The 26,746-nt window shown below is 46.5% G+C and overlaps 1 protein-coding gene across 1 annotated transcript; it reads right to left on the minus strand.

Moving 5' to 3' along the window:
- Positions 1-6,547: 6,547 nt before the first annotated feature.
- On the minus strand, positions 6,548-26,168 carry DCTN6 (dynactin subunit 6). Its single transcript, XM_051964512.1, has 7 exons — positions 26,052-26,168; positions 24,006-24,070; positions 15,460-15,565; positions 12,994-13,082; positions 12,129-12,176; positions 7,355-7,497; positions 6,548-6,985 (listed from the first exon to the last, which is right to left on the minus strand). The coding sequence occupies exons 1-7, from the start codon at positions 26,072-26,074 to the stop codon at positions 6,887-6,889; spliced, it is 573 nt and encodes a 190-aa protein (XP_051820472.1). The 5' UTR covers positions 26,075-26,168; the 3' UTR covers positions 6,548-6,886.
- Between the last annotated feature and the right edge of the window lie 578 nt (positions 26,169-26,746).

Consider the following 26,746-nt stretch of genomic DNA (forward strand, 5'->3'; position numbering starts at 1 on the left):
AATGTAAATATTGAAACTCAAAGCTGGTAAGTGACATGTTCAAGATCTCACAGCCTGTGAGAGATATAGACAGAGATAGAAAGAGAGACACAGAGATACAGAGACATACAGAGAGAGGGAGAGACAGAGACAGAGACAGAGAGACAGAGAGAAACAGACAGAAAGACAAAGAGAGACAGATAAAGAGACAGGGAGACTTTGACCGAGAATACTCAAAAGTCCTCATTGATTCCCTCTTATCTCTAAGATGAAATAAATACACCATATGCTGGGCATTCCAAGCCACCTCAGTGTGGCTCTGAGCTGCCTCTTCAGTTTTACTCCCATCACACCTGGCCTGTCAACTGTCACCTGGCAACAACATTCCAATTACTGCTAATGTGCCATTCCCCATCCCCCGACTTATGAAACATTGATATTTCCTACCTCTTACCCCTCTCTCTGCCCCCCACTGTAAAAACACTAACAGAACCCTCCTAACAAATATTCTCAAGTCCTACTGACCATGTCCTCCAATGCAGATTTCATTGTGCTTTCCTTTTTAAAAATGGCAACTCTCTCTCTGACTTACCCTTCCCACCTTCTTAATTCTATTCCCTCAAATGAAAAAGGGGAAAAAAATCCAGTAATAAATTACATAGTCGAGCAAAATGAATTGCCACAATAACTGCTAAAAACTACTCTCTGCACATTGAGTCTATCCCCTCTTAAGTGGGAAGTGGGCAGCTGGCTTCCTCATTTATACTCTGGAACTATAGTTCATTCATTCATTCAATAAACATTTTATTAAACTGCTACTACAAAAAGAGGCAAAAAACAATTTCTGCCCTTGAGGAGCTTACAATCTTATAGCAAGAAAATGCACAAACAAATGTATACAAAGCAAGCTATATACAGGCTAAATAGGAAATTAAAATAGGAAAGGCACTGAAATTAAGAGGGATTAGAGAAGGCTTCCTGTAAAAGGTGGGAAGGAAGTCAAGGGGGTCAGTAGTCAGAGCAGAGGGAGGATAGCATCCCAGGCATGGGACCACGGTTGATCATTGCACTGATCAGAATTCTTAAGTGTTTTTCAAAATTATTTGTCTTTAGAAAGTAGCCATTATTTAATTTAATTTTTTATTATAGTTTTTTTATTTACAAATATATGCATGGGTAATTTTACAGCATTGACAATTGCCAAACCTTTTGTTTCAACTTTTCCCCTCCCTTCCCTCACCCCTCCCCCAGAAGGGTGGTTGACCAATACATGTTAAATATGTTAAAGTGTAAGTTAAATACAATATATGTATACATGTCCATAGTTATTTTGCTGCACAAGAAGAATTGGACTTTGAAATAGTGTACAATTAACTTGTGAAGGAAATCAAAAATGCAGATGGACAAAAATAGAGGGATTGGGAATTCTATGTAGTGATTCACACTCCTTTCCCAGAGTTCTTTCACTGGGTGTAGCTGGTTCAGTTCATTACTGCTCTATTGGAACTGATTTGGTTCACCTCATTGAAGAGGGCCATGTCCATCAGAATTGGTCATCATATATTATTGTTTGTGAAGTGTATAATGATCTCCTGGTCCTGCTCATTTCACTCGGCATCAGTTCATGCAAGTCTCTCCAGGCCTTTCTGAAATCATCCTGCTGGTCATTTCTTACTAAACAATAATATTCCATAATATTCATATACCACAATTTATTCAGCCATTCTCTAAATGACGGGCATCCACTCAGTTTCCAGTTTCTAGTAGCCATTATTTTATAATTTATTCTCTCAGTTCTGGCCACTTTGTTCTACAAAAGTTCTCAAGAGTCTTCACAGATTTCTCCCAAACCATCCCTTTCATCATTTCTTACGGTGCAGTAACATTTCATTCCATGCATATTCCATCATTTGCAGCCTCCCCACATGTCTTTTGTTTCCACTTTGCCAAGAGCAGCCAAGTGTTGCTGTAAATAACTTTGTTCTTATAGGTTTTTCCCCTCATTCTTTGATCTCTTTGGGGTATAAGCCTACTACTGGTACTGCTGGGTCGGTACAATTTAGTGACTTTTAAAGTATAGTTCCAAATTGCTTTCTAGAATGGCTGGACCAATCCATATCTCTACTAAATACTGGAGCAGCCTCTCCAACAACTGTCATTTTCCTTTGTCAATCTAGTGGGTCTGAAGTAGGTCCTCAGAATTGCTTTAATTTACATTTCTGTAATTTTTAGTGATTTGAAGAAAGTTCTCTCCCCCCTTCTCCCACCACCCCGCAATTATGACCATAGCTAGCTTGGATTTTTTTTTCTCCCTTCAGAACTGCCTGTTTCTATTAAGGAGTGACTCCTATCCTTATAAATTTGGATCAGTTCCTTATATATACTGGATATGAGATCTTTATTAGAGAAACTTCCTGCAAAGATTTTCCCCCCTAGTAACAGTAGATATATTTACTGTTTATCGTTTCATTTTAACTTTATTGGTTTTGTTTGGGCAAAAATGTTTTAATTTTATGTAATCAAAATTGTCCATTTTATCTTGTGTGTTTCTCTCCATTCTTTGTTTGGTCCTAAACTTTTCTCAGTCCTTAACAGTGAACAACATGTTCTTCCTCTCGCTCCTCTGATGTTTATTGTGTGAACTTTTATTTGCAAGTCACGCATCCATTTGGACCTTATCTTGGCACACAGTAAGATGTTGGTTTATACTTATTTCTGCCAGACTCTTGTCTGGTTTTCTTAGCAGTTTTTGAGAGAGAGTGAGTGAGCCTTTGCCTCAGGAGCTGGAGATTTCGAGTCTATCCAAACATTATTTCACTTTATTTTTTGGCATGTATGTATGTTGTGAACTTCATCTGTTCCACTGATTGTCCCAGGTCATTCTGATGATTATGGCTCTGTAATGGCCCTTCTGGGCTCTGCTAGTTCCCCTTCAGGAAAAGGAAGAGCAGCAGAACCTCGAAATGCTCAAAGCTGGGATATCCTGGGGAACCTGAAACATGAACTTCCAAAGTGGGTACCCCAGACTGTAGCCACCAGGGTCAATGGGGCAGCCCATTGACAAGAATGGGATATACAGAGACAGGAGTTCCCATAATAGGCTGGTAAGTAAATGAAGACTTTTCTTTCCTGCAAGAATGGCCTTAAGGAAGCTTATTCCACTTACTTCTGGCTATTGCTGAGTTTCCTGAACCTGGGGGCTCAGGGTGAGGGGGAAGATCGCCAGGGCTGGGAAAGCTTCCACTCCAGAATCGTCCCTGAATGCTCCTCTTCAACTCATCCCATGTTTTTCCTACTAGGCCACAAGAACTTGATTAACTGTGGCAGAGGAATTAGAATCTGGAACCAGAACTGAACGGGTGACATCATGCCCTATGTCACTGCTCTTTTCTAGACCGCCATTTCCACCTCTCGGAAAGGAGACGCAGACCTGGCGGGTCCCTCCCGGGGCTCTATCCCACCAAGGCCACTGCCAGTAAGGAAAGACATCCGCCAGGATGTTCAGAGCCTCACTCCGTGTGCTAATAAAAGATGGGCTCAAAGTTTAGGGAACAGCCAAACAAATTACACCCCCTAAAGTTCATGGAATACAACGGTACCATAAAGAGCAACAAATATGAAGAATTCATCCACCTGTACAAAACGATGCAGGGTAAGGACAGCAGAACCCAGAGAACAATTTATACTGAGGGGAAGAGGGGGAAAAGTCTGCCTGGAGAAGAGCCGCAAATCAAGGTTCAAATGCACGGGTCAGTGGTCAGTGTTGGTCCCACACAGTCCAAGCCCACAGTTGTCTGTGATCCAAACAAGTTTCTGAGATTCAAAGACATATTTTTTAAAGTACATATCATTCCAGATTGAATCTGTTGGCAGTGGTACTGATTGGATGAATGACTGAATATAAATCCTTTATCAGGAGCTCCTATGTGCCAAACACTATACTGAGTTCTGAGAATACAAGTATAAATGCAAGAAAGCACATGAGGATTTTCCTATTAACACAAGTTCAATGCTTACTAAGCCAAAGACAACAATGTTTGTTTCTACTAAAATGGAGGCTTATTCATTACTTGAACTATTAAAAAAATTAGACATACAGCCATAATGTTAGTATGTAGACTCAACAGATATTATCAGAGTGACATTTTAAGTACTGATCTAATTTAGTAAATGTTTATTAAGTGGAATAGAGGATAGCTATGTTAACTGAGCAATTTTTTTTTTAAATTTTTTTTCTTTTTTTTATTGTTATACCTTCTTATTTAGAAGTTATATGCATGGGTAATTTTTCAGCATTGACAATTGCCAAACCTTTTGCTCCAATTTTTTCCCTCCTGCTCCCCACTCCCTCCCCCAGATGGCAGGTTGACCAATACATGTTAAATATGTTAAAATACAAATTAAATACAAAATAAGTATACATGTCCAAATAGTTATTTTGCTGTATAAAAAGAATTGGATTCTGAAATAGTGTACAATTAGTCTGTGAAGGAAATCCAAAATGCAGGTGGACAAAAATAGAGGGATTGGGAATTCTATAGTGGTTCTAGTCATTTCCCAGAGTTCTAAACTGAGCAATTCTTGATCTCTCAATGCTGCAGGCAAAGAAATAATGGTGGAGCAGTGAAATAAGTTAGTATGCAAAAAGCAACAGTCAATGACCACAGTAATCTTACTGTTTGATGAACCCCAAGACTCCAGTTTCTGGGATAAGAATCCACGATCTGACAAAAATTGTTGAGAAAACTGAAAAACAGTATGGCAGAAACTAGGCATAGACCAACATCTCACACACTATACCAAGATAAGATCAAAATGGGTTCATGATTTAGACATAATGGCTAATAATACTATAAGCAGATTAAGATCTTTGGAGAAGGAAGGAATTTATGGCCAGAGGAGAAATAGAGGCCATTATGAAATACAAAATGGATCATTTTGATTACATTAAATTAATAAGTTTTTGCACAAATAAAATCAATGCAACCAAGATTAAAAGGGAAGCAGGAGACAGGGAAACAACTGGATAGTTGAACAAAATTGTGGTGACTAGACAAACCCCTATCTGGGACCTTGGACTGATTTCTCTAGAGACTGTTATCTTTCCTCCAAAATTGCCTTCATCTTTTCCTTTTATTTTTATTGTGAATGCAAATGCCAATTCCCCAAAGCACAGTTGAACACAAAGAGGATCCCATATGGAACCGTTAATTTCTATTTTATGCCATTCATTTTAGAAATTTATTTTATGCCACTCACTTTAAAAAAAGATGTATAATAAATTCTACCTGCTACTTTCAAAAGTTACTTTTCTGTAACTCAGCTTCCAGATTCTGTTCTCCAGGGCATCAAGAAAAAAGCTTCAAAGGCTCTGTTTCTGGGGGTCACTACCGCTGTGGAGGGGGCAGCCAGCCGGCACGCAGAGGCAGTGTCCAGAGTTCAAACGTGGCCTCCGATAGTGTGTGACCCCGGGCAAGTCCCTTAATCCCATTTGTCTCAATTGCAAAATGAGCTGCGGAAGAAGATGGCAAAGCATTCTCGTTCTCCCAAGAAAACCCCGAGCGCTGAACTGAAATGACTGAACAACCAGCTGCTAGAAGGAGTAAGGGCTCATGGGAACCGAATTTTGCATAAAGCAATGGTTCTACTATGAGAGACAGGGTGTGGTGTGTCTGTGCTTTTAAAAAAAGGGCCTCGATAAAGACCTTGGAGACACACGCACACAGACAGGTGCAGGCGCGCACACACACACATATCTCACACACACACACACACACACACACACACACACACACACACACACACGGCGCTCTGGGACCTGCGGGGGAAGCTTCCCGGAGGAGGCGGGTTGGGGGGTAAGCTCTGGAGGCTTGCAGGAACCCCCAGGGCAGAGCACTGCAGGCCTGAGCCTTCAGCCGGGCTGGAAAACACAAAGCCCGGGAGACCGAGAGGAGGCCAGGAGGCCGAGGGTGAAAACCAGGCAGTGGCAGCCTGCGGGGCCTTGAATGTCAGCATTGTACCGGACAAAAAGAGGGGCCCCGGCTATAAAACCCACACATTAAGATGTCTTGGGCCCCCTTCTCAAAGTGCCCGAGGGCCTGCTTCAGAACTGACAGGAGGTTAAGTCCATGGGGCCGACTCTTCTTCTAGACGTTAATCTCCACATTTCCCCTGAGCGGGCCTCGGCTTGCCAGCCTTACCTTCATGAGGCAGAGAAGGAGCCGAGCCCTCGGGGGCCGTGGTTTTGTCTGGCGTGGAAGGGACTCCTGAGACACCTCGTCTGGCTCCTTTACAGAGAGAGGCTGAGGCCCAGGAAGGACTCCTTTGTATATCACACGCCTCCGGGGTTCGCTCTCTCCCACCCAGCGCCTGAGGTGCCCGAGGGTGCCAGGGGGCTGGACTAGCCCGTTGGCGTGCGGCACAGACCCTGCACCAGTGGGGAAAGGGGCCCACACCCAGGCGGCCAGCCGCGGCTGGAGCACCGGGCAGCGCTGAGGGAGGCTGAGTGGCGGGGACGGGATCGTGCCCGCTGGGAGGAGCCAGCCCAGGGATTCGAGGAGGAGCCAGCTGGGTTCGCACAAGCGCCTTTATTTCTGTACGAGTGCCCGTTACAGGAAGGGGGCCCAGAGCGAGGGGGCAGGAGCACAGATCGGGCCCGGAAGGGCCTCGGAAGCACCGCTCCCGGAGCAGGCCGAGGCAGGCCGGGGCGGCCCCCACAGAAACAGTCAGCGGCTGCTCCCCGCGAGGCCGGGCTCCTTTCGTCAGGGTGACGCATGCACGAGTGTCGGCCAGCTACAAGACAGCCGCTGTCACGGCAAGGACGACACGCGGGAGGAAACGCCGCGGGCCAGCCCAGAGCAGAGGCCAGCCCAGAGCGGCCTCCCCTCCTCCCGGGGGCCCTGCTCGCTCAGCTCTTGGCAGGGGCCGCGATCCCCTTCGTGGTCTTCTTCAGGTGGTGGTAGTTGGGCAAGATTTTCATCAGGAAGTCCAGCTGGAGGGTTTGGGGCTGGAGGACAAAAGACAGGAGGAGGAGGAGGAGCCCATTAGCAAGGCCTGCAAGGCTCGAGGCCGGCCCGAGTGCCCAGCCATGGCGCCCAACCTTGGGGAAGGAGTCCCCCCGGTCAGTCTCCTACAGGGACCCAGAGCACCTCCTGGGGAGGTCCCAGAGCCCAACACCCAGCGGCCGTCACTGATGCCTCAGGAGGAGGCCGCCCAGGGGGGCGCAGAAATAGCCCTGGGGTCTGGGCTCCGAATCAGCAAAGCCCACCCTTCTCTTCCTCACCCTTTTACTATTTATAAAGTCCAGGGCGTGTTCAGAAGGCCCAGAAGGGACCAGGAAGCCAGGCTGCGCCCGGGGCCCCCCCTCAGGACCTACCTGGGGTCTCTCCGTCTGGACCCGGCGAAGGCAGTCGGCCCCATAGATGACGGTGTTCTCAGGGATCACCTCGAAGGTGTTCAGGTTGCAGCAGGCCCCGATGATGCAGCCGCTTGTCAAGATCACGTTCCTCCCTACGTGGGCTGTGGACAAGGACACGGCTCTTAGCAGAGGACCAGGGGACGGGCAGGAGAGCTTGGCTCTGAGGAGGCCGGGGGAGACGGCTCTGAGATGAGAGCAGGGGACCCCGAGGCAGCATCTGCCCCGTGGGGATGGAGATGTAAAACTGGAGCCCTGTACACCCAGTTCTCGGTCCTCCAAGTCTAGGACCCCTCCTCCCCCCGATCGCAGAGGGACCCCTGAGATACTCTGCTGCACCCTGTGGGCTCCAGGCTGGTGCCCTTCAGAGCCCAGGACCCAGGCAGGAGCACTGGGCCAGAGCTCTCACCTTGGCCTTGAAAAGCTGAGTTCTAGCTCAGGTACCTGGGGCAGGGGCAAATTCCTTCCCTTTCCTGGACTTCAGTTTCCTCATATATAAAATGAGGGGGAGGAAGGGGAGAGCAGACTGGATAAGGCCTCCTGGCCTTTGAGATCATCTGGGCTGAATCAGAGGGAAAGAGGGAAGAAGGCTGCTGAAGGCACAAGGAGGGCACTAGTAGCTACAGAGGGTAGGGGGGAGGATCAGAGGCAGGAAAGCAAACACCAGGGGCCAGCATAAAGGCTGGAAAATGGGCAGAAAATGGAATAATTCCATGAATAAGTGTTGGACTAACCATGCTGCCATTCGTGCCTCTGTTTCCTGGAACACCTCCCTCCTGTGCAGCAAGGGAAGCTCTTGAGCCTCCTGTGCCAGTGTCTCCCTTGCCAGCTCTAGCCAGGGTGGCCCCTGGCCTGGAGCCCTGATTGCCCTCCCTCCCAGAGTGCTTATCCGACCACAGCCTGAGGCCTAATGAGCTCAGTCTAATGGCCTTTTCTCAGTTCTTCTCCCTGACCCCCTCAGCCTATGACACTGCTGGACGCCCGCTCTCCTGACACTCCTCCTACTTCTCTGACCATCCCTTCTCTGAATCTTCTTCCAGACCGGGCCCCTAACTGCAGCTGTCCCTCCTGTTCTGGGCCCTCCCACAGACTGAATTACCATCTCTGATAGCTCTATGTCAGCCTCCTTTCACACTTCTTGAACTGAATGTCCAGCAGCCCTGTCAATCTCAAGGCATCCAAAACAACCCCCAACCTTCCTTATCAGTGTAGAGGGCAACCGCCTCCTCCCAGTCCCTAGCGCTCCCAATGGAGTCATCCCGAATTCCGCTCTCTCTTCCCACACCCAATCTACTGCCAAGGCCCACGGACTTCCCCTCAGCAGCACCTCCTGAACACAGCTCCACCGAGTGCAGACTCATCACCTCGTACCCCGGCTACTGCAATAAGTGCTGGGGGGATGGGGGTGGGGCTGCCTGCCTCAGGTCTCTCCTCCAGTCCATCCTCCATTCAGCTATCAAAGTGATTTTATAAAGTGCAGGTTTGACCATGTCCCTTCTATCCTCAGACCTCCACCACCTCACACTCAGTAACCTCCAGTGGCTCCCAATACAACAAGCTCTACTTGGCCCTCCAAGCCCTTCATAATCTGCCCCCTCCTCCCTTTTCCCCCTCACTGCCCCAACATGTCCTCTTCCACCCAGCGAGCCCGGCCCCTTGGCCATCGCACCAACAATCGCTTCATTTCGTGGCTCTGGGCATTGTCTTCTGCTCTGACACCCCTGGCTTCCTATAAGCCACTTCCTTCTGTAGGAAGCCTTGTCTGACCCCTCTTAATTCCAGGGCTTTCCCTCTGTTAAGCACGTCCTATTTGTCCTGTCTAGAGCTTGTCTGTATGCAGCTGTTTATTTGTTGTCTCCCTCATCAGACTGTAAGCCCCCAGAGGGCAGGAACCATCTCCTGCCTTTTTGTATTTCGAGCTTTCAGCACAGTCTCTGGGACATAGTAGGTACTTAATAAATGTTTATTGATTGATTGGTTTGTACTTCACAGAAGAAAGACTCCCCCCTGCACAGTTAGTGCATACATTCAGTGCCAGGCCCAGGGGCAGCTGATCTTGGCTCAGCTCAAGCTGGTGGCAGAAAGGGCATCTCCTGACCTAGAGATGGATCCTTGTGCTTGGAGCGCTCTCCCTGTCTCTTCCATGGCTGTGAAGGTCATTTCCCTCTCAAAGCTGGCACTCCATGACAGGGAGAAGGACATGTGGCCCTTCCATACGGGGCAGGGGCAAAGAAGCACCAGTCATGCTTGCCAGTCCCACCTAACACGTGCCCACTATAGCAAATGATGTGGGCACTGGGGGAACAAAGGCCAAAGTCCCTTTACTGGCAGATGGTAGGCCTAAATCTCCATGACAGCAAGATTCAATCTAAAGAACTGACTGAAGTCTGAGATGCTGACCTTTAGCAAAGCTGTTATCAGGACACCAGAGAATGTCTTAATAATCACCTGTATTTCTACAAACCTTGAAAAAAGACAAGAAAAAAGACTCTTCTAAGATCCTGAGCAGCTATGTGAGCTTCGTGTCAACTGGAAATCTGGTAATTGTGTCGTGAAGGGACAAGGTTCTTCACCTTGGGAGAAGGTGATACAGGGGGTTGTGGGAAGACAGGAGCCCGGATGTATTGTGGACCACACCGTGAACTGGTGTGGACATTCTGGAAAGGCCCATGCTCCCAAGGGATCCAAGATGGAAGAAAACATGGAGATGGACAAAAATATATTGGCAGCACTTTCTGTGGGGGCAGAGACTGGTGGGTGGCTGAGCAAATTATGGTCTATGGATGGGATGGAACACCATCGTGCTTTAAAAATGAGAAAAAGGGGGCAGCTAGGTGGTGCAGCAGATAGAGCACCAGCCCTGAAGTCAGGAGGACCTGAGTTCAAATCTATCCTCAGACATTTAACACTTTCTAGCTGTGTGACCCTGGGCAAGTCACTTAAACCCAATTGCCTCAGCAAAAAAAGAAAAAAAAGGAGGAAAATGAGGAAACCAAAGAAACTTGGAAGATTTGGGTAAACGAATGCACAGAAAAGGGAGCAGAAGTAGCAGCACAACTTACAGAATAACCCAATAATGTAAGGGAAAATAACTCTGAAAGACTCCAAGGACAGCCATGACAAAGCCTGGAGGCAACAGATAGAATGGTGTCCATGAAAAGTGCCTGAAGGCCAGCTGGGCTGAACCAAAGCCTAAGAAGACTGGAAAGGTGGACTGGAGGTGAGCAGAGAACGGATCTCCAGATCAAAGGAAGGCGCTTGTATTTAATCCTCAAGTTGAAGGGGGGCCATCCAAGTCTCCCCAGCAGGGGATTGGCCTGCTCAGAGCTAGGCTTTAGGGAAGTCCCTCAGTACAAAGTGTAGAGGCAAGAACGAGGGGAGAAGAAGGGACATGGCTCAGGAGGCTGCGTCCATTCTCCAGGAGAGAGGGAGTGAAGGCCACAAGAGGGATGAGAGAAGCCATGGAAGAAGATGACCAATGCCTGGGGAAACAGGAGGTGCTGAAGATGGGAGTGGGGGGTGTGCCACTGAAGGGAATCTTGACAGAAGGGAAAAAGGTGGGGAAGGAGAATGAGTTTTGGACACGCTGACTTTGAGCTGCCTACGAGGCATCTGACAGACAGCTGGGGATGCTGCCTGGAGCACAGACACTAAGTGGCTGCACAGAAAGGAGAACCAAACTTCTGGGGGCTGAGGAGATTACTGAATACAAAGAGAAAAGAAAAGGGGACCAAGGACAGAGTCTGAAGGAACATCCTTAAGAGACAAGAAAATAAACCTTAGACACCACATATATGATTGGACCGAGAAATACACACATCTATCCCAACAACCAAGTAAAGACCTCCTCCATAAAAGGCCTAGCTGTCTGATTCAAATCTGGCCTCAGTCACTAGCTGGGTGATGCTGGACAAGTCATTTAACCCTGTTTGTTTCAGTTTCCTCATCTGTAAAGTGAATTGGAGAAGCAAATAACAAATCCCTCCTATATCTTTGCCCAGAAAACCCCAAATGTGGCCATAAAAGGTTGGACATGATTGTAAAAAAAAGCAACTATAAAAGGCCCAGTCCTTTTAAGGATAAAAATAAAATGTCCCCCGCCTTTATCCCATCAAGAAGTAAAGAAAAGGTGATCTGGGAGGGACAGAGCATGGCATGAACACCTGGAAAGATTTGATTTGATTCCATAAGCATCTATTGAACACCCTCTACATGTAGGACACTCACCATTGACACTTCCACAAAATCTTAAAATTTTGTCTGATCCCTCCTTTCTTTCCTTCAAGTGACAACCTTAGCTTGGGCTCTCGTGGACTCTCACTTGGGTGACCATAACTGCCCTCCCTGCTCTCCTCTCCCATCCCATGTCTCTGCGTGGCCTGAGGGGCCTCCCCTGATTGATCACTTCCAGTACCTTCCTTTTGCCTCTAGGATCAAGTAGAAACTCCTCTGATGAGCCGAGAAAGCTCTTCACAACTCATCCCCATCACATGCCATCTCCCACTTCTGAACCTTATCCCAGACCTCCTCCATGTAAGCCCTCCCCATCCACCTTCTACCTGTACATATTTGTAGTTATTTGTATCTCTGTTCTGTGCATTTGGCTCTATCTTTGTCATGTTCCCATTGAAAAGGAAGCTCCCTGGAAGTAGGGATGATTTCCTTTTTTGTTCTTGCACCCCCAGTGTTTGACACACAGTAGGTGCTTAATGAATGCTGGATAACTGATGTTTACCTTTGGATTCGATGACATTGTTGTCTCCCATTTTCATGGCTTCTGAATCTGGAAACGAGGGTTAAGCAAAAGATGATGTCAAAAATGGAAAGAATCACCAAAAAGGCAGCAAATGTAGACAGCAGGGCGGGACGTGTGTCTGTGATTATTCACTCAGGCTTAGGGGAGATCTTGACCCAAACAAGAGCATGAAGCTTTAGTGGAGGAAGTGAGTTCATCAAACGCCGCTTTGCCTCCCACTCTGCACTGTGCACTCCTCCAGCCTGGAGAGAAGAGTGTGAGGGAGAAGATGGGCACAAAGGTGCTCCCCAAATGAGAGCCCAGAAAGAGTATACAACTCCTCCCTCAATTAGGACAACTGAGCATTTCCATAATACTTCAAGGTCTGCCAAGAACCTGGCATCAGATCCTCACCACCACCTGAGGCAGGTGCTATTATCCCTCGCATTTCATAGATGCGGAAACTGAGGCAGGCACTGAGCCTCTGGGACTCCCACTCTGCCCTACACCTGCCACCAGCTGCAGGCCTTCCTTCTGAGGCCTCCCTCTCCCTCCCGCTCCAGCCTCAGCAGATTTCCCATTACCATCACTCAGTTGATGATGCCATTGCAGGAGCAGGAGAGTGGAGCTGAGTGGGCCTGCACCTGTAGCTAGGTCCAGGGGCTCAGGTAGTCCCCAGGTGCACAGCTCAAGCCTGGCCTCCAGGTATGGCCTCCAAGAGCCCAGCATCCTCTCCCATGGGCCACCAGGACTCAGAGGAAAGGAGGAGCACCAGATCCACCTCTGGTGGAAATGTTATCATGGCAGGTGGGCCACTGTAGGAGAAAGGCCACTCTCAGGACAGGGTCCTCTCTGCAAAGGATACAACAGCCAACTTCAAACACGTTGTTGGTGCCGATGATCATGGGCTTGGGCTCCACATCCTCTGTGTCGGGGATGACGTTTTCAGGATAACTGTGGAAAAAACAAATACATTTTCAAAAAGCTTTAATGGAACACAGTTTCTCCCCTATTTACTGAACCCCAAATGTTTATCCACAGTAAACTTCAGTCCCACAAGTGTTTGTTTCTGGATCCAAGGGTTTCCAAGTTTCAAATGAGAGGAAGAAAGGAAGGAAGTTGTGGTTAAAACTCCAGGTAAACGCGAATGAAACAAATCCTCAGAAAACATTCCCAAGAAGATGGAAGGGATGGGACAGCAGGACAAACTGGGCACAGCCTTTGACCCACCAATACCACTCCTGGATCTATACACCAGAGAGAGCAAAGAAAAGAGGTAAAGGATCTACTTGTACAAAAATAGTTACAGCAGCTCTTGTTGTAGTGGCAAAGGATTGGAAATCAAAGAGATGTCCTCCAATTGGGGAATGGCTGAACAAGTTATGGTATAAGATTGTCATGGATGACTATTGTGCTATGAGAAATGACAAGCAGGATGCTTTCAGATGCAGAGGAAGACTTACATAATAAGACATAGTGAAATGAGAAGAACTGGGAGATCCCAGACAATTCTGAAGGCATGATAAAAGTGCTATATCCTGCCAGGAAGAGGACTGATCAGTGTGTGCTCGGATTGAAGCTGGTTGGTTTTCACTTGCTTTATTTTTTATCACCCAGTTAACATAGAAACATGTTCTGCATAACAGCGTATGTAGAGTGGGTACTATATTCTTTGTCTTCTCACCATGTGGGGGATGGACTGGGAGGAGGAAGGGAAATTGGAACTCAAAATTTAAAAAGAAAATTGGAAAAAAATAAATAACAGCTCTCTGGATAAACTAAACAACAACAAAAACACACTCAATAGGAAGAGTGCTGATTTGGACGTAAGAAGCTCAGGCCCCAAGACAAGAAGCCAGTTTTCTATAAGCTGGCTGGCTGCATGGCATCTGCTTCAGGTTTACTGTTAACTTGAGTGCACGAAGCTGTCCAAGACACATAAAAAAAGCTGCTTCCTCCAGAGAAACACCAAGGGAAAACAAATCACTTTGATAACTTGAGCACCCAGGCCGGGCACCTTTCAGAGCTCAAGGACACATGTTTCATGTGCTGCTGTTTTGGAGGAGAAGGCAAGAAGAGCCTGGAACCTTGGGTCCCCTGAGGAGGCTGGCAGGAATGGCGCTGCTGTTGCCTTTGGAGGCCAATGCATGGCCAAGGGCTCCATCAAGGGCAGAGCCAGAGTGACTCCAAGTCTAGTTCCTCCTCCCTCCCGTCCGCACCTCAATGTTTCCCAAGTACACAAAGTCTGGTTCATTAATGCACTGCAGACACAGCCAGACAAGGAATCTCGGCCAAAGGACTCATGGGTTCACATCCCTCCTTTGTGACTTTCTAGGTGGAGTGGGGGCCCTAGAGATAACCATGGTCAGGCTCATGACTTGCACGGACCTGGACTGGTCCTGGGACCCTAGGATGGATTGATGGCACTGGAGAAGGATGGCTATCTGCCTCAGGCAGGGCACTGCTGCATTTGGACGCGATCAAAACTCTTTCACATGTATCCTAGTGAAGAGGGCCTTCTTCTTACCAAAAAGTAAGATCTTCCACAATCTCCAAACCCTTCCAGTGTTAACAGCTGACAAGCTTATGCTGCAGTTAGCACTAAATTTCCCCAGTAGGTGCCTGGGAGAGACACGTGGAGCAGCAGAAGTCCCAGACATGGCTCTCTCCTTGCCACCAGCACAGGGTGAGCACTGAGAGTCAGCAAGATGTAGGGGATGGGGCCCTGACACCCAGATGTTTACTTCTCAGCTGTGACCCTCACTCTCACATTTTCCTCGCTGGACTGATGGTCTCTGAGGTCTCTTCCATCCCTAGATCAATGACTGCAATGACAGCCTGAATGGTTGGGACACAGAAATGAGAAGCATCAAGGAAGAAAGGTCAAAGTCGATTCTCTGTGCTTTGGGTCCAAAGCCCAGTTCATTACTTCTCTGCCAACAAATCCAAAGGAGGAGAGATCCATCCACTTTGGAAAATCTCTCTGCCCAGAATCAAATTCTTCTCTCTTTTTTTTATAATAGCTTTTTATTTTTCAAAATACACCTCAAAATAGTCTTTAAGACCAGAATCATCTTAAACTCATCCCCTCACTCCTCTGATTCTTTCTAAGGCTCCCGCCTACTCAGGCACAGATAGATTAAGAGATCCTCATCTTGTCTAACCAAAAGACGTCCTGGCGCTCAGTCTGATTAGCAATCCCACTCACAGTCGCTGGGGAGCTGAGCTGGGCAGAGCAGGCTCAAGCTCCGGGTGGCTGGAGGTGGGCAATAATGAAGAACCCTACTGCTGCCTGGCTCACAGGCAGCCCATTGCAGAGACTCATACTCACCCATTGAAAATGAAGGCCTGCTCCTCTATGAGGTTGCCCTCTCCAATCACTATTGGTCCGGCTTCTGCAATGATACGGGCCTTTGGATGAATCACTGTCCGCGGACCTGTGGAGGAAGCAGGACAGGATATTACTACTGGCAATATGCAGCTTTGGGAAGAAACAGGCCCATTCCCTTTAGACAAATTGAAATATGTATTTTTAAGCAGACATCCTCCAATGAAGGAAAGAATGAGACAAGAATTGGTCTCTCTGACCAATACACTTGACTTTTTAAAGCATATGATGCAGACCTCCCACGTGCCTGACTCCCTGTCTTACAAAAAAAAAAAGGCTTGATGTATCCCACGTAGCCAGAACACTGGCCTCGGGTCTGATAGGACTGTTCACATCCCTATGAAATGAGCAAAGCTGGCTAGCCTCTGTGTCCTCATGTTTGCCAACAACAAATTTTATTTTTTATTAATTAATAATTAATTTCATTCATTAATTAATAGCACTGCAATACTAGGAATTGATACCAAAGACAGAGACTACTTTCAAGTGGAAAGAGAGGGGATCTGGTTTAAATCCCTACTCCCAATGTGATCTTGGACAAGTCCCTCTTGTCCTCGTCCTTAATTACCTCCTCTGTCAAACAGGGGCCCAGATTAGATGGTCTCTGGATCGATGACCTTATGACTGGGCAGGGGGAGGCGGGGAAGGAGGGGCAGGTCTCCAGCTGGCACAGAATAGGGGCCCACCATGACTTGCTTTTCAAGTGGGCGTTGTTTTCCTTGTTGGATGGGAGCTTCTTGAGCACAAGCAGGCCCTATCTTTCTTTCTGCCTGCATTTATTTGTGTCTGGCACACAGCAAGTGCTGCGTGACCCCCCCTCCCCGCAGTGTTTTTCATGACTGGATCTGCACCCGACAGCCTCCAGCTGGAACAGCCCTGCTGGGACAGGAGAGAGTCCTGGGTGCTGGGGCAGAGGAAGGAGAGAAGCAGCCACGGCCACAGGAGCAGCTGTGGCCTTCTAGAGCTAATTGTGCTTAGAAGGGAATACATACACAAACACACACACTCCCTAACAAGACTGAGGGCTTCAGACCCCTGCTAAGATTTCAAAAAATGGAAGGACAGCACTGAATGAGCAAGCCTGATTCCCCAGTTCACTGAACCCCTCCCTCTAAACTCAGTGAGAAGGAGCCGCCCTGCAAGGGATGTCAGGGTTGGTTGCCATAGCGACCAGTTCTCCAAGGGATGGCTCTCTGGGAGGAGGCAGCTGAAAGCCAAGTGTGAGAGGCAAACACAAAGGACCAGAAATGATTTCCCTGTAAAACCAAGTGCTGGCCCCTGTGCCCCTGCCTCAAGGGTACCTCTCATCGCTGCCCTTTCCCTGTGGATGTGCCCACTAGCCTGGTTCTGGGTGAGAGATGATGGGGCCACTGAGCATTGTGGGGAGAGGAGCGTGGCCTTGGAGGGGGCCATATCAGGCAACAGAAAGTGGCTTGCTCTTCAGCGCCTTGTGGGCGCTGTCTCCCTTCTTAGCGTGGAGTTTCTTGCGCACAAGCAGGCCCTGTCTTTCTTTCTGCCTATATTTATCTGTCCCTGCCCCCCTCTCCAGTGTTTTCTGTTACTGGATCTGCAGCCAAGACCCTCCAAGAGGGGCAGGGATATCCTCCTCTTTGGGCATTTTGGACACACGCGTTTCCTTGGGCCCAGAGAAGTTGGGCCATTAATCCTTACCAACAGTGGACAATTCCTGACCCTGGAGATTCTTAACCTTTCCTCCATCCTGGCTCCCTGTAGTCTGGTGAGACCAATTTGCTTTTACAATAAAGAATCCCTGGGCCTCAGGCCAGCTGGGCAGAGAGAGCTCTGGGTGGGCTGTGAATGTCTGGGGTACAGCCCAGGAGAAGCCACAGGAGAGCTTCCAGAGAGGACTGCCGCATTCAAGAGGGCTGGGGGACCTGTCCGGCCTGCCCCAAGATAGGCCCCATCCCATAGCAGGAGGCCCAGCCCAGCCCAGGCAGCCCTGCAGGAGACGGGCCGGCACCCAGCCACAGCAGAGGAAGGGCAGCACCTGCTGCGAGCTCAGTCAGCACCGGCTGGGCAGGGCCTACTAGCACATGGCCACACAGAAAAAAGTCAATTCCATGGCAAAGGGGGAGAAAAGATGTTCCAGGACCAAGTTGGGCTGCTCACCAAGAGCACAGAAGGCAGCAGAATCTGAGCCAACACAAAGCCCCATGCAGAAACTGAGCCTGAAACCAGGAGGGAAGAGAAGAAAATGGCAAACCCAATGAAGAAACCTGAAGGTGTGGGGAGAGGGGAATGCCCATCAAGTGCAAGAAGAGCCTCAGCCAACACAATATCCTCTCTGTGCTGATGCAAGAGACCTTGGGGGAGATGGAGCCAGAAGTACAGAGCTGTAATGCCGAAGGAAGGACCGTGGGGAGCAAATGGCAGACAGGGATAAACTGTGCCCAAGGGCAGGACTTCTTGAAAACCAGAGGAGGCCCAACAGAACGCAAGGACTCCTTCCTACACACTGACCATGGCCAAGGAAACACACCTGGCTGTGGGTAACAGAAGGTTCTGTTCCAGACAACTCTCTTTTCTCTTTAATTTACTGGAATTTCATGCTGTGAAGTTCAGAAACAAAGGGAAAAATAAAGAGGATTGTTTTAAAAAGACCATTTCTGGAAGGGATGCTCATCAATTGGGGTATATGAATGTAACGGATACTATTGTGCTATAAGAAATGATGAGCAGGCAGATTTCTAAATACTTGTACAAACTGATGCAAAGTGAAATGAGCCCAACTAGAAAAACACTCTATACAGTAACAGCCACATTGTGCAAGGATCAACTTCGATAGACTTGCTCTTTTCAGCAAGTTCCAAAAGACTCATGATGGAAAATGCTCTTTACGTGTATAGAAAGAATTGATAAGAATCTGAATACAGATGGAAACGATTTTTACTTTTTTTCCATGTTTTTTTATTTTTGCTCTATTTCTTCTTTTACAACAGGACTAATGTGGATATAGGTTTTACATTATTACACATGTATAGCCTTTATCAGACTGCTTACTGTTTTAGAAAGAGGGGAGGAGAGGGAAAAATGAAGAAAAATTTGGAATTCAAAATCTTTCAAAAAATGAAAGTTGAAAATTACTTTTGCCTGGATAGACTTACATGAACTAAGTGAAGTGAACAGAACCAAGAGAAGATTATACATAGTAATAACAAGATTATGTGATGATCGACTATGATGGACTTGGCTCTTTTCAACAATGGGGTGATTCAGGCCAATTCCAATAGACTTGTGATGGACAAAGCCAACTGCATCAAGAGAGAGGATATGGGGATTGAATGTGGATCACAATATAGTATTTTCACCTTTTTTGTTGTTTTTTGCTTTCTTTTTTAATCTGATTTTTCTTGTGCAGCATGATAAATGTGAACATATATTTAGAAGAATTACACTTTTTTTTTTTTTAACATATATTGGATTACTTGCTGTCTAGGGGAGGATGATAGAGGAAAGGAGGGAGAAAAATTTGAAATACAAGGTTTTGCAAGGGTGAATGTTGAAAACTATCTTTGCATGTATTTTGAAAATAAAAAGCTGCTATTAAAATTTAGAAAAAAAAGAAAATAGCTTTTACATGTAATAGGGGAAAATATTTAAAAATTTTTAAAAAGATCATTTCACAGGATGATGTGAAGGAGTTTCTGGCTACTTAAGAGTCTAATGGTGCTATTTACTAGTTGTTTGATCCTGGACAAGTCCACTTCATTTCTTCACTAGTCAAATACTCAAACAGGACCAGAGACCCTCCACATTCCCAGCAGGTCCATCATCCTCATGAAAAAATACAAAACCAACTTTACACTCACTCCTACCCCTGTACAGGGCTTAATTTATCCAGCTGGGCCCTTCCATCTGTCTTCTGCTGCAAACATCTGGTCAGACCATGCCAGTTGCTATGTAGCTGAGAAATGTTACAAACAAATCTTCCTTTTTTTTGTTCTAAACAAGTGAATCCTATGCAATGGAAAGATTCTCTCCATTGTAAATACCAGCAAAATGCCCAGAGTCCTAGGTATGATCCAGCGGTACCTCATGAGAAGTCCATACCCAAGTCACAGAGCACAAGCAGTGCTTCCTGAGGCACCTCTTCCAGGCCAGTCTGCTTCCTCTCTCTCTTTTTTTTATTAAAGCTTTTTTATTTTCAAAACATACGCATGGATAATTTTTCAGCATTGACCCTTGCAAAACCTTGTGTTCCAATTTTCCCTCCCCTTCCCTCACCCTCTCCCCTAGAAGGCAATTAACCTAATATATGTTAAACATGTTGAAAATATGTTAAATTGAATATATATAGAGATAACATATTTATACAATTATCTTGCTACGTAAGAAAAATCAGATCAAAAAGGGAAAAAATGAGAAAGAAAACAAAAAGCAAGCTCACAACAAAAAGAGTGAGAATGTTATGTAGTGATCCACCCTCAGTTCCCACAGTCCTCTCTCTGGGTGTAGATGGGCCTCTTCAAAACAAGATCATTAGAACTATCTGCCTCCTCTTAAAACTTTTCTCCTAAGCAGAGAGTAAGGCGAAGCGTTTCTGTTTTGTTTCTCATCAAAGAATGCTAAACCCCAAACAAACACACCCCATGCTAAAGAATGAAAACAGCTGCCTTCTTCCAGAGAGGAAGGGAAGAAGCTTGTATTAAGCACCTACTAGCGCCAGACATCTCCTGGGTGTCCACAATAACCCTGGGAATATCATCCTCCTCAGGTAAAGATAAGGAAACTGAGGCTGAGAGTGGTGAAGCATCTTGTCCAGTGTGATCCAAGCAGGACTATTCACTCCTCCTAGGACTTTACAGGTGACTTACTGCCTAAGCGCTAAATGCTACATGATTGGCTACTGTAACATGGTCTCTGTCACAGCTCCAGCTGCCCAGTCCTGTTTCAGGGGGCATCTTAAAGAGAGACCTCATAGTATGCGTCTTTTGAGCTCACCCTTAGCTAGTGACCACCCCCAGGCACAAAGCCACCAAAACAAGAAAAAAATCTGTGGCTCAGGAAAAATTTGTGATCCCCCTCTCTCCCTTTTCCAAGAATTAAAACTATTCCACATCCAGCCATTCTGGAGAGTGATTGGGAACTATACTCAAAAAGCTATCAAACTGTGCATATCCTTTGATCCAGCAGTGTTACTACTGGGCTTATATCCCAAAGAGATCATAAAGAAGGGAAAGGGACCTGTATGTGCAAGAATATTTGTGCCAGCCCTGTTTGTAGTGACTAGAAACTGGAAACTGACTGGATGCCCATCAATTGGAGAATGGCTGAATAAATTGTGGTATAAGAATATTATGGAATATTATTGTTCCGTAAAAAATGACCAGCAGGATGATTTCAGAAAGGCCTGGAGAGACTTCCACGAACTGATGCTGAGTGAAATGAGCAAGGCCAGGAGGTCATTATATACTTCAATAACAATACTATAGGATGATCAATTCTGATGAACCTGGCCATCTTCAGCAATGAGATGAACCAAATCAGTTCTAATGGAGCAGTAATGAACTGAACCAGCTATGCCCAGTGAAAGAACTCTGGGAGATGACTAAGACCCATTACATTGAATTCCCAATCCTTCTATTTTTACCCACCTGCATTTTTGATTTCCTTCACAGGCTAACTGTACAATATTTCGGAGTCCAATTCTTTTTGTACAGCAAAATAATGGTTTGGACATGTATACTTATATTATATTTAATTTATACTCTAATATAGTTGACATGTATTGGTCATCCTGCCATCTAGGGGAGGGGGTGAGGGGAAAAATTGGAACAAAAGGTTTGGCAATTGTCAATGCTGTAAGATTACCCATGCATATAACTTGTAGTAAATAAAAAGCTATTAAAATTTTTTAAAAATCTAAAAAAGAAAAACTTTTAACATAAAAAAAAAACTGTGCATATTCTTTCATCTAGCACTGTCTCTTCTCAGTCTGTACCCCAAAGAAGTAATAATAGAAACAAACTGATATGTGCAAAAAATATAGACATATATTTTTTATTAAAGCTTTTTATTTTCAAAACATATGGATGGATAATTTTTCAACACTGATTCTTGCATAGCCTGGTTCCAAATTTTCCTCCATCCCCCTCCTCTAGATGGCAAGCAATCCAATATATGTTATACATGTTAAAATATATGTTAAATCCAACATATGTAAACATATTTATACAATTATGTTGCTATATAAGAAAAATCAGATAAAAAAAGGAAAGAAAATGAGTAAGAAAACAAAATGCAAGTGAACAACCACAAAAAGAATGAGAATACTATGTTGTGATCCACATTCAGTTCCCACAGTCCTCTCTCTGGGTGCTCTTTTCATCACAAAATCATTGGAAATGGCCTCAATCATTTCATTTTTGAAAACAGTCACGCCCATCAGAATTGATCATTGTATAGTCTTGCTATTGCCATATACAATGATCTCCTGGTTCTGCTCATTTCACTCAGCATCAGTTCATGTAAGTCTCTCCAGGTCTCTCTAAAATCATCCTGCTGATCATTTCTTATAGAATAATAACATTCCATAACATTCATATACCATAACTTATTCAGCTATTCTCCAACTGATGGGCATCCACTGTTTCCAGTTTCTTGCTACTACAAAAAGGGCTGCTACAAATAGTTTTGCATTGTTTGTGGCAGTCCTTTTTGTAGTGGCAAGAAACTGGAAACAGTGGATGCCCATCAGTTGGAGAATGGCTGAATAAGTTATGGTATATGAAAGTACAAGAAATGATGAACAAACTGATTTCAGAAAAGCCTGGAAAAATTTGAATGAACTGATGCTGAACCAAAAGAACATTATACACAGCAACACGGTAAGTGATGATCAACTGTGATGGACTTAGCTCCACAATAATGAAGTGATTCAATATAATTCCAATAGATTTGCAATAGAAAGAGTGATCCCCATCCAGAGAGAGAACTATGGAGACTAAACATGAATCAAAGCATAGTATCTTCTTTTTTGTGTGTGTGATTGTTGTTTGTTCACTTGTTTTTTTTTCTTGTGTTTTTTTCTTTCACCTTTTTGATCTGATTGTTCTTGTGAAGCATGACTAAAATGAAAACATGTTTAGAAGAATTGCAAATGTTTAACCAATACTGGATTGCTTACTGTTTAAGAAAGGGAATCAATGGGAAATAGGGAGAAAAATTTGGAAGACAAGGTTTTGCAAAGGTCAATGCTGAAAACTACCTTTGTATGTATTTGAAAAATAAAAAGCTATTAAAAGATAAAGTTCATGAAAAAAAAAAAAACTCTTCTAAACAATGGCTATTTCTGAAGGTTTTGAAATTCTATGATCTCTGCTATCAACAAATTTCTAGATTTGGAGAACTGTGGAACCACAGAAAGAAGGATATAAGTTTATAAATGTGTTGGGGGCAAAAAATGTTAATGCATTACTAAAGTGTTCTTTGATTTGGTCAAGACCAAAAGGTCTGAGGTGCAAGCACCCAAGTTCATATATTTCCAACTGCAATAGGCCAGCCTGATGGAAAGGGAGCAATAAGTTAAGAATCCAAACACTTGTTTGATTAAACTAAGGCCAGTGAGGGCTTTACATGAAAAGAAGCCACAGTCATCTGGGACAAACAGGTGATCTTATAAAGCTAAACTAAAAAAAAAAAAAAAAGTTAATACATGAAGGAATTCAGTAGTAGTAATGAAGCATTAAAAAAAAAAAATTTACAAGCATACCTAAATCTCAGACCCAGGTGTGGACTGGTTACTGCCGCTGGTCGTAATGAAGAGAGTCTGTCTGCCCTCCCTCCTCCTTTAGCCTACACTTCACCTTCAGAGCTGGGGGACACAGAGAGGGTCTACCTGGAGCTTGGGGTAGGGCTGGCCCACACTTCTGAGGAATACTTGGCTATTTCTCTGTCTGTCTGGGAAGTAGACATCTCAATGAAGGACAAATCTTTCTGTTCTGTAGGGGAACTCTGGTGTAAAGCCACTGCAGAGCTGCAGCATAAGTGGGCGTCCCCCTAACCACTAAAAACTGATGTACTGTAATACTGTAATCAACAGAAAGTGACTGGAATTGTTTACTTGATCTACTGATGGCAATGGTAAAGGTCCACAAGACCAAATGAGGAAAAAGCATAAAAATACTTTGGGCAATACTTTGGTCTATCTCACCTTCTACCAGGAAGGATGCTGAAGGAGTCCAGAGGCCTCTCCACCAGAAGAGAGAACTGGAGCTCAGGCTGGTGCTGGGGAAAACAGGCCAGATCTAGAGACAGCAGACCTGGGCCCTGGTCCTGGCCCGGCCACATGTGATCGAGTCACTTCCCTTTCTTGGTCTCAGTCTCCCCTCATCCCGAAAAGGAAGGGGTTGGGTCTCCTGGCTTCAGAGCCCTCCCCAGCCCAAAGACATGGCACTGGAATCACCAATACTGGCAAAATGGACCACAACAAATGCACCGTCCCCTCTCCCCAACTCTTGTCCTCTTACCTATGGTCACATCTCCCCTGATCTCGCTCTCCACACACACGACTGCTCCTGGAGCAATTTTCACACTGTAAACAAGAATATAAGTCAGACTCCTGCCTGTTTAGAAGGAAAACAAAGAAATGGGGGAGTTAATTGGAGTGCTTCAAGGGTTTGGGATGTCTGGTGGGGGTCCCCTGTGCCCCTGCACCAGCCAAGAGAGAGAGCAGACCTGCGCACAGCCAAGCACCCTTGGGTGGCGGGCCCACAGGAGTCCCCTTGCACCTGGGGCTCTAAGGGCACAGTCTGAAGGGCCTTTGGGGTCCCTCTGGGCCACAATTATGACTCTGTTAGAGCTACAGAAAAAAGTGGAATTAGAAACATTACATAACTTTCCAAGCTGTATTAACTCAATAAAGGTTTCAGGCCCAAATTACACCTAAGGTGTTATCCAAAAACACCTTCACACTTGAAAAGAAAAAGCCAAGTTTTAATTTCTTGTGCTTACTTATGCTTCTTTTTAAGGTAGTGGCAAAGTGGATAGTGTCAGAAAGATTGATTCGTCTTTCTGAGTTCAAATTTGATCTCAGGCACTTTGTAACTGTGTGAACCTGGCCGAGTCACTTTACTGTTTGCCTCAGTTTCTTCATCTATAAAATGAGCTGCAGAAGGAAATGGCAACCCCCCCCAGTGTCTTTGCCAAGAAATCCCAAAATGGAGGCATAAAGGGTCGGACACAACCAAAAACAACTGACTACAACAATCACACTGATTATGAATCAGCCCAACTTGTGCCCAGCAGACATCTCCCCAAGGCCCTTTGGGCAGCAAGAACTTCTGACGCGCTTTAATGAACGCTAATGCAGTTCCCTCCCGGGTGACCAGTGCAGAGCGCCCAGTCGGACCACTGCAGTTTTGGGCGCCTTGTCTCCCCGGGAGTGCCTGAGCTCTATGGGGACTCCTTTGCCTTTGTGTCCCCCGCACATACAATAGTACCCGGCTGCTAGGAGGGGTTTCACAAATGCTTATGAAGCGCTGCGGGCCGAGCTGGATACCCAGCGAACACTTCAATGTTGCTGCTGCCCTGACAATGCATAGCAGGTGCCAGGTGGGCACGGCGGGTCCAGTGTGTGGCGCACCCTGCTTCCTCCTTGTCAGTGGTGCCCCTGATTCCCGATTAAGAGGGCCAGTTCAGCCCTCTGCACAAGGCCATCCCCGTGGATCTGGCTTTGAAGGATCTCCAGGAATCTGGCTCGGTAAGTGGCACAAAACGGAAGCTCTCATCCCTCTTTAGACTTTTAAAACTAATCAGGGATTGAATTTAAGGAGTACTTCCATTGGTGATCTCACTTGATCTTACTCCCATCCATGGGATGGTGACTCCCATTTCAGAGATTAAGAAACTGAGGTAAGCAGATGAAATGACTTGTGCAGAGCAGCCCAGCTAGGAAGTGTCAGAGGCTGGATCTGAACTCAGGTCTTCCTGATCTTTTCTTAGGGTCCCCAGCCCTTAGCACTATGTCCCTGGCGTAGAGCAAGTACGCTGTACGTGCAGACTCCCGTTTGTCTATTTCAAGCCTTAGTCTTCCTCAGATATTTTTCAAAGCTTTTAAAAAGGTAACAATGTTATTAATAAGGTAGCTTGGTCCTCGTGGTTCTCTTCTCTCCCTCCCTCCCTCCCTCCTCTCCTACGGCTCCCGGGAGAGGTCCTCCCCATCCTGCCCTGCCTTCCAGCGGGTACCCCACCCTTCTTTCACTCCGCCCAGGAGGGCGGCGGCATTCAGGCTCGGCCCCAGTGGGAGGAGCCATCAGGAACCCGAGACGCACCGTTCCCATCTAGGCTCCGCCCCGCCCTTGGTTTCTGCGCGAAAACAGACCAGCCTTCCTGGGTTAGCGCATGCGCATTGCGAGATCCCGCCCCGCTCAGAGCTCCCGGCCTCTCCAGCCTGCGGTGGGGGAGGGTTAATGGAGGTCTCAGGCCGATCTTCCGTCTGCTTCCGTCACAGTTCGTGGGGGCATGGCAGGGGGAAGGCAAAATGGGAAGGTTCGAGCAACGCTGGGTAAACTCACCTCTTCGAGATTTTCTCCGACATTTTCTCTTACTCCCGAGGCAGATACAGCCGTCACATCCAGTGAGGGTGGGGTCAGCTCTGCGCTCGATTAGTTAGTTGCCGGTGGGGAAGAGGGCGCGTGCGCAGTGAATGAGCTGAACTCCGGACTCCATTATTTAGCCTGATCGACGGTGTGAACAAGGGCGCGTGCCCAGATGGGCGGGGCCCGTCGAGCTCCTTTGACCAACTTCGCTGGGCGCGATCTAGTGCTCCTGAATGCGGAGGATGCGCACTAGCGTCAGTTCCTCCCCAGAGATATCCTCCTCCGTGCCTTAGTTTCCCTCCCGCCTCATCTGCTTGCGCTCCCTCTGGCTCTAATCTCGAGACACTCAGGAAGTCCTATCGGCTGACCAGATAACTGTGTGACCCGAGGGTCGTTACCCCCGCTGCCTCAGTTTCCCCTTAGCCCCAGCTTCCGGTTCCTGAAGCTCCTTCTTGGGGTCTCTCAGGAGCCAAGTTCTACAGTTCAGAGCCCTGTTGACCCTAAATGGGCTCCGCCCCTCTCTGCTTAGTTTCCCTTCTTTCCCTCCCCCAGGGTCGAGGGGCATTGAACAAGCGACCAGGCAGCTACACCCCTGCTACCCTCCCTCACCCTCCGTTTGCTAGCCCAGTGCACCCCCTTCCCGGGAGCCTCATAACCCTGGGCAAGTCCCT

Source organism: Antechinus flavipes, chromosome 6, assembly GCF_016432865.1.
Source record: "Antechinus flavipes isolate AdamAnt ecotype Samford, QLD, Australia chromosome 6, AdamAnt_v2, whole genome shotgun sequence".
NCBI classification, from domain to species: Eukaryota; Metazoa; Chordata; class Mammalia; order Dasyuromorphia; family Dasyuridae; genus Antechinus; species Antechinus flavipes.

Coding starts and splice junctions, on each gene's coding strand:
- DCTN6 (XM_051964512.1), bottom strand. CDS start 26,074: ATGTCGGAGAAAATCTCGAAGAG. Junction 15,566..24,005: donor CAGGGGAGATGTGACCATAG/GTAAGAGGACAA, acceptor CTTCCTCCACAG/GTCCGCGGACAGTGATTCAT. Junction 13,083..15,459: donor CAGGCCTTCATTTTCAATGG/GTGAGTATGAGT, acceptor TTTTTTCCACAG/TTATCCTGAAAACGTCATCC.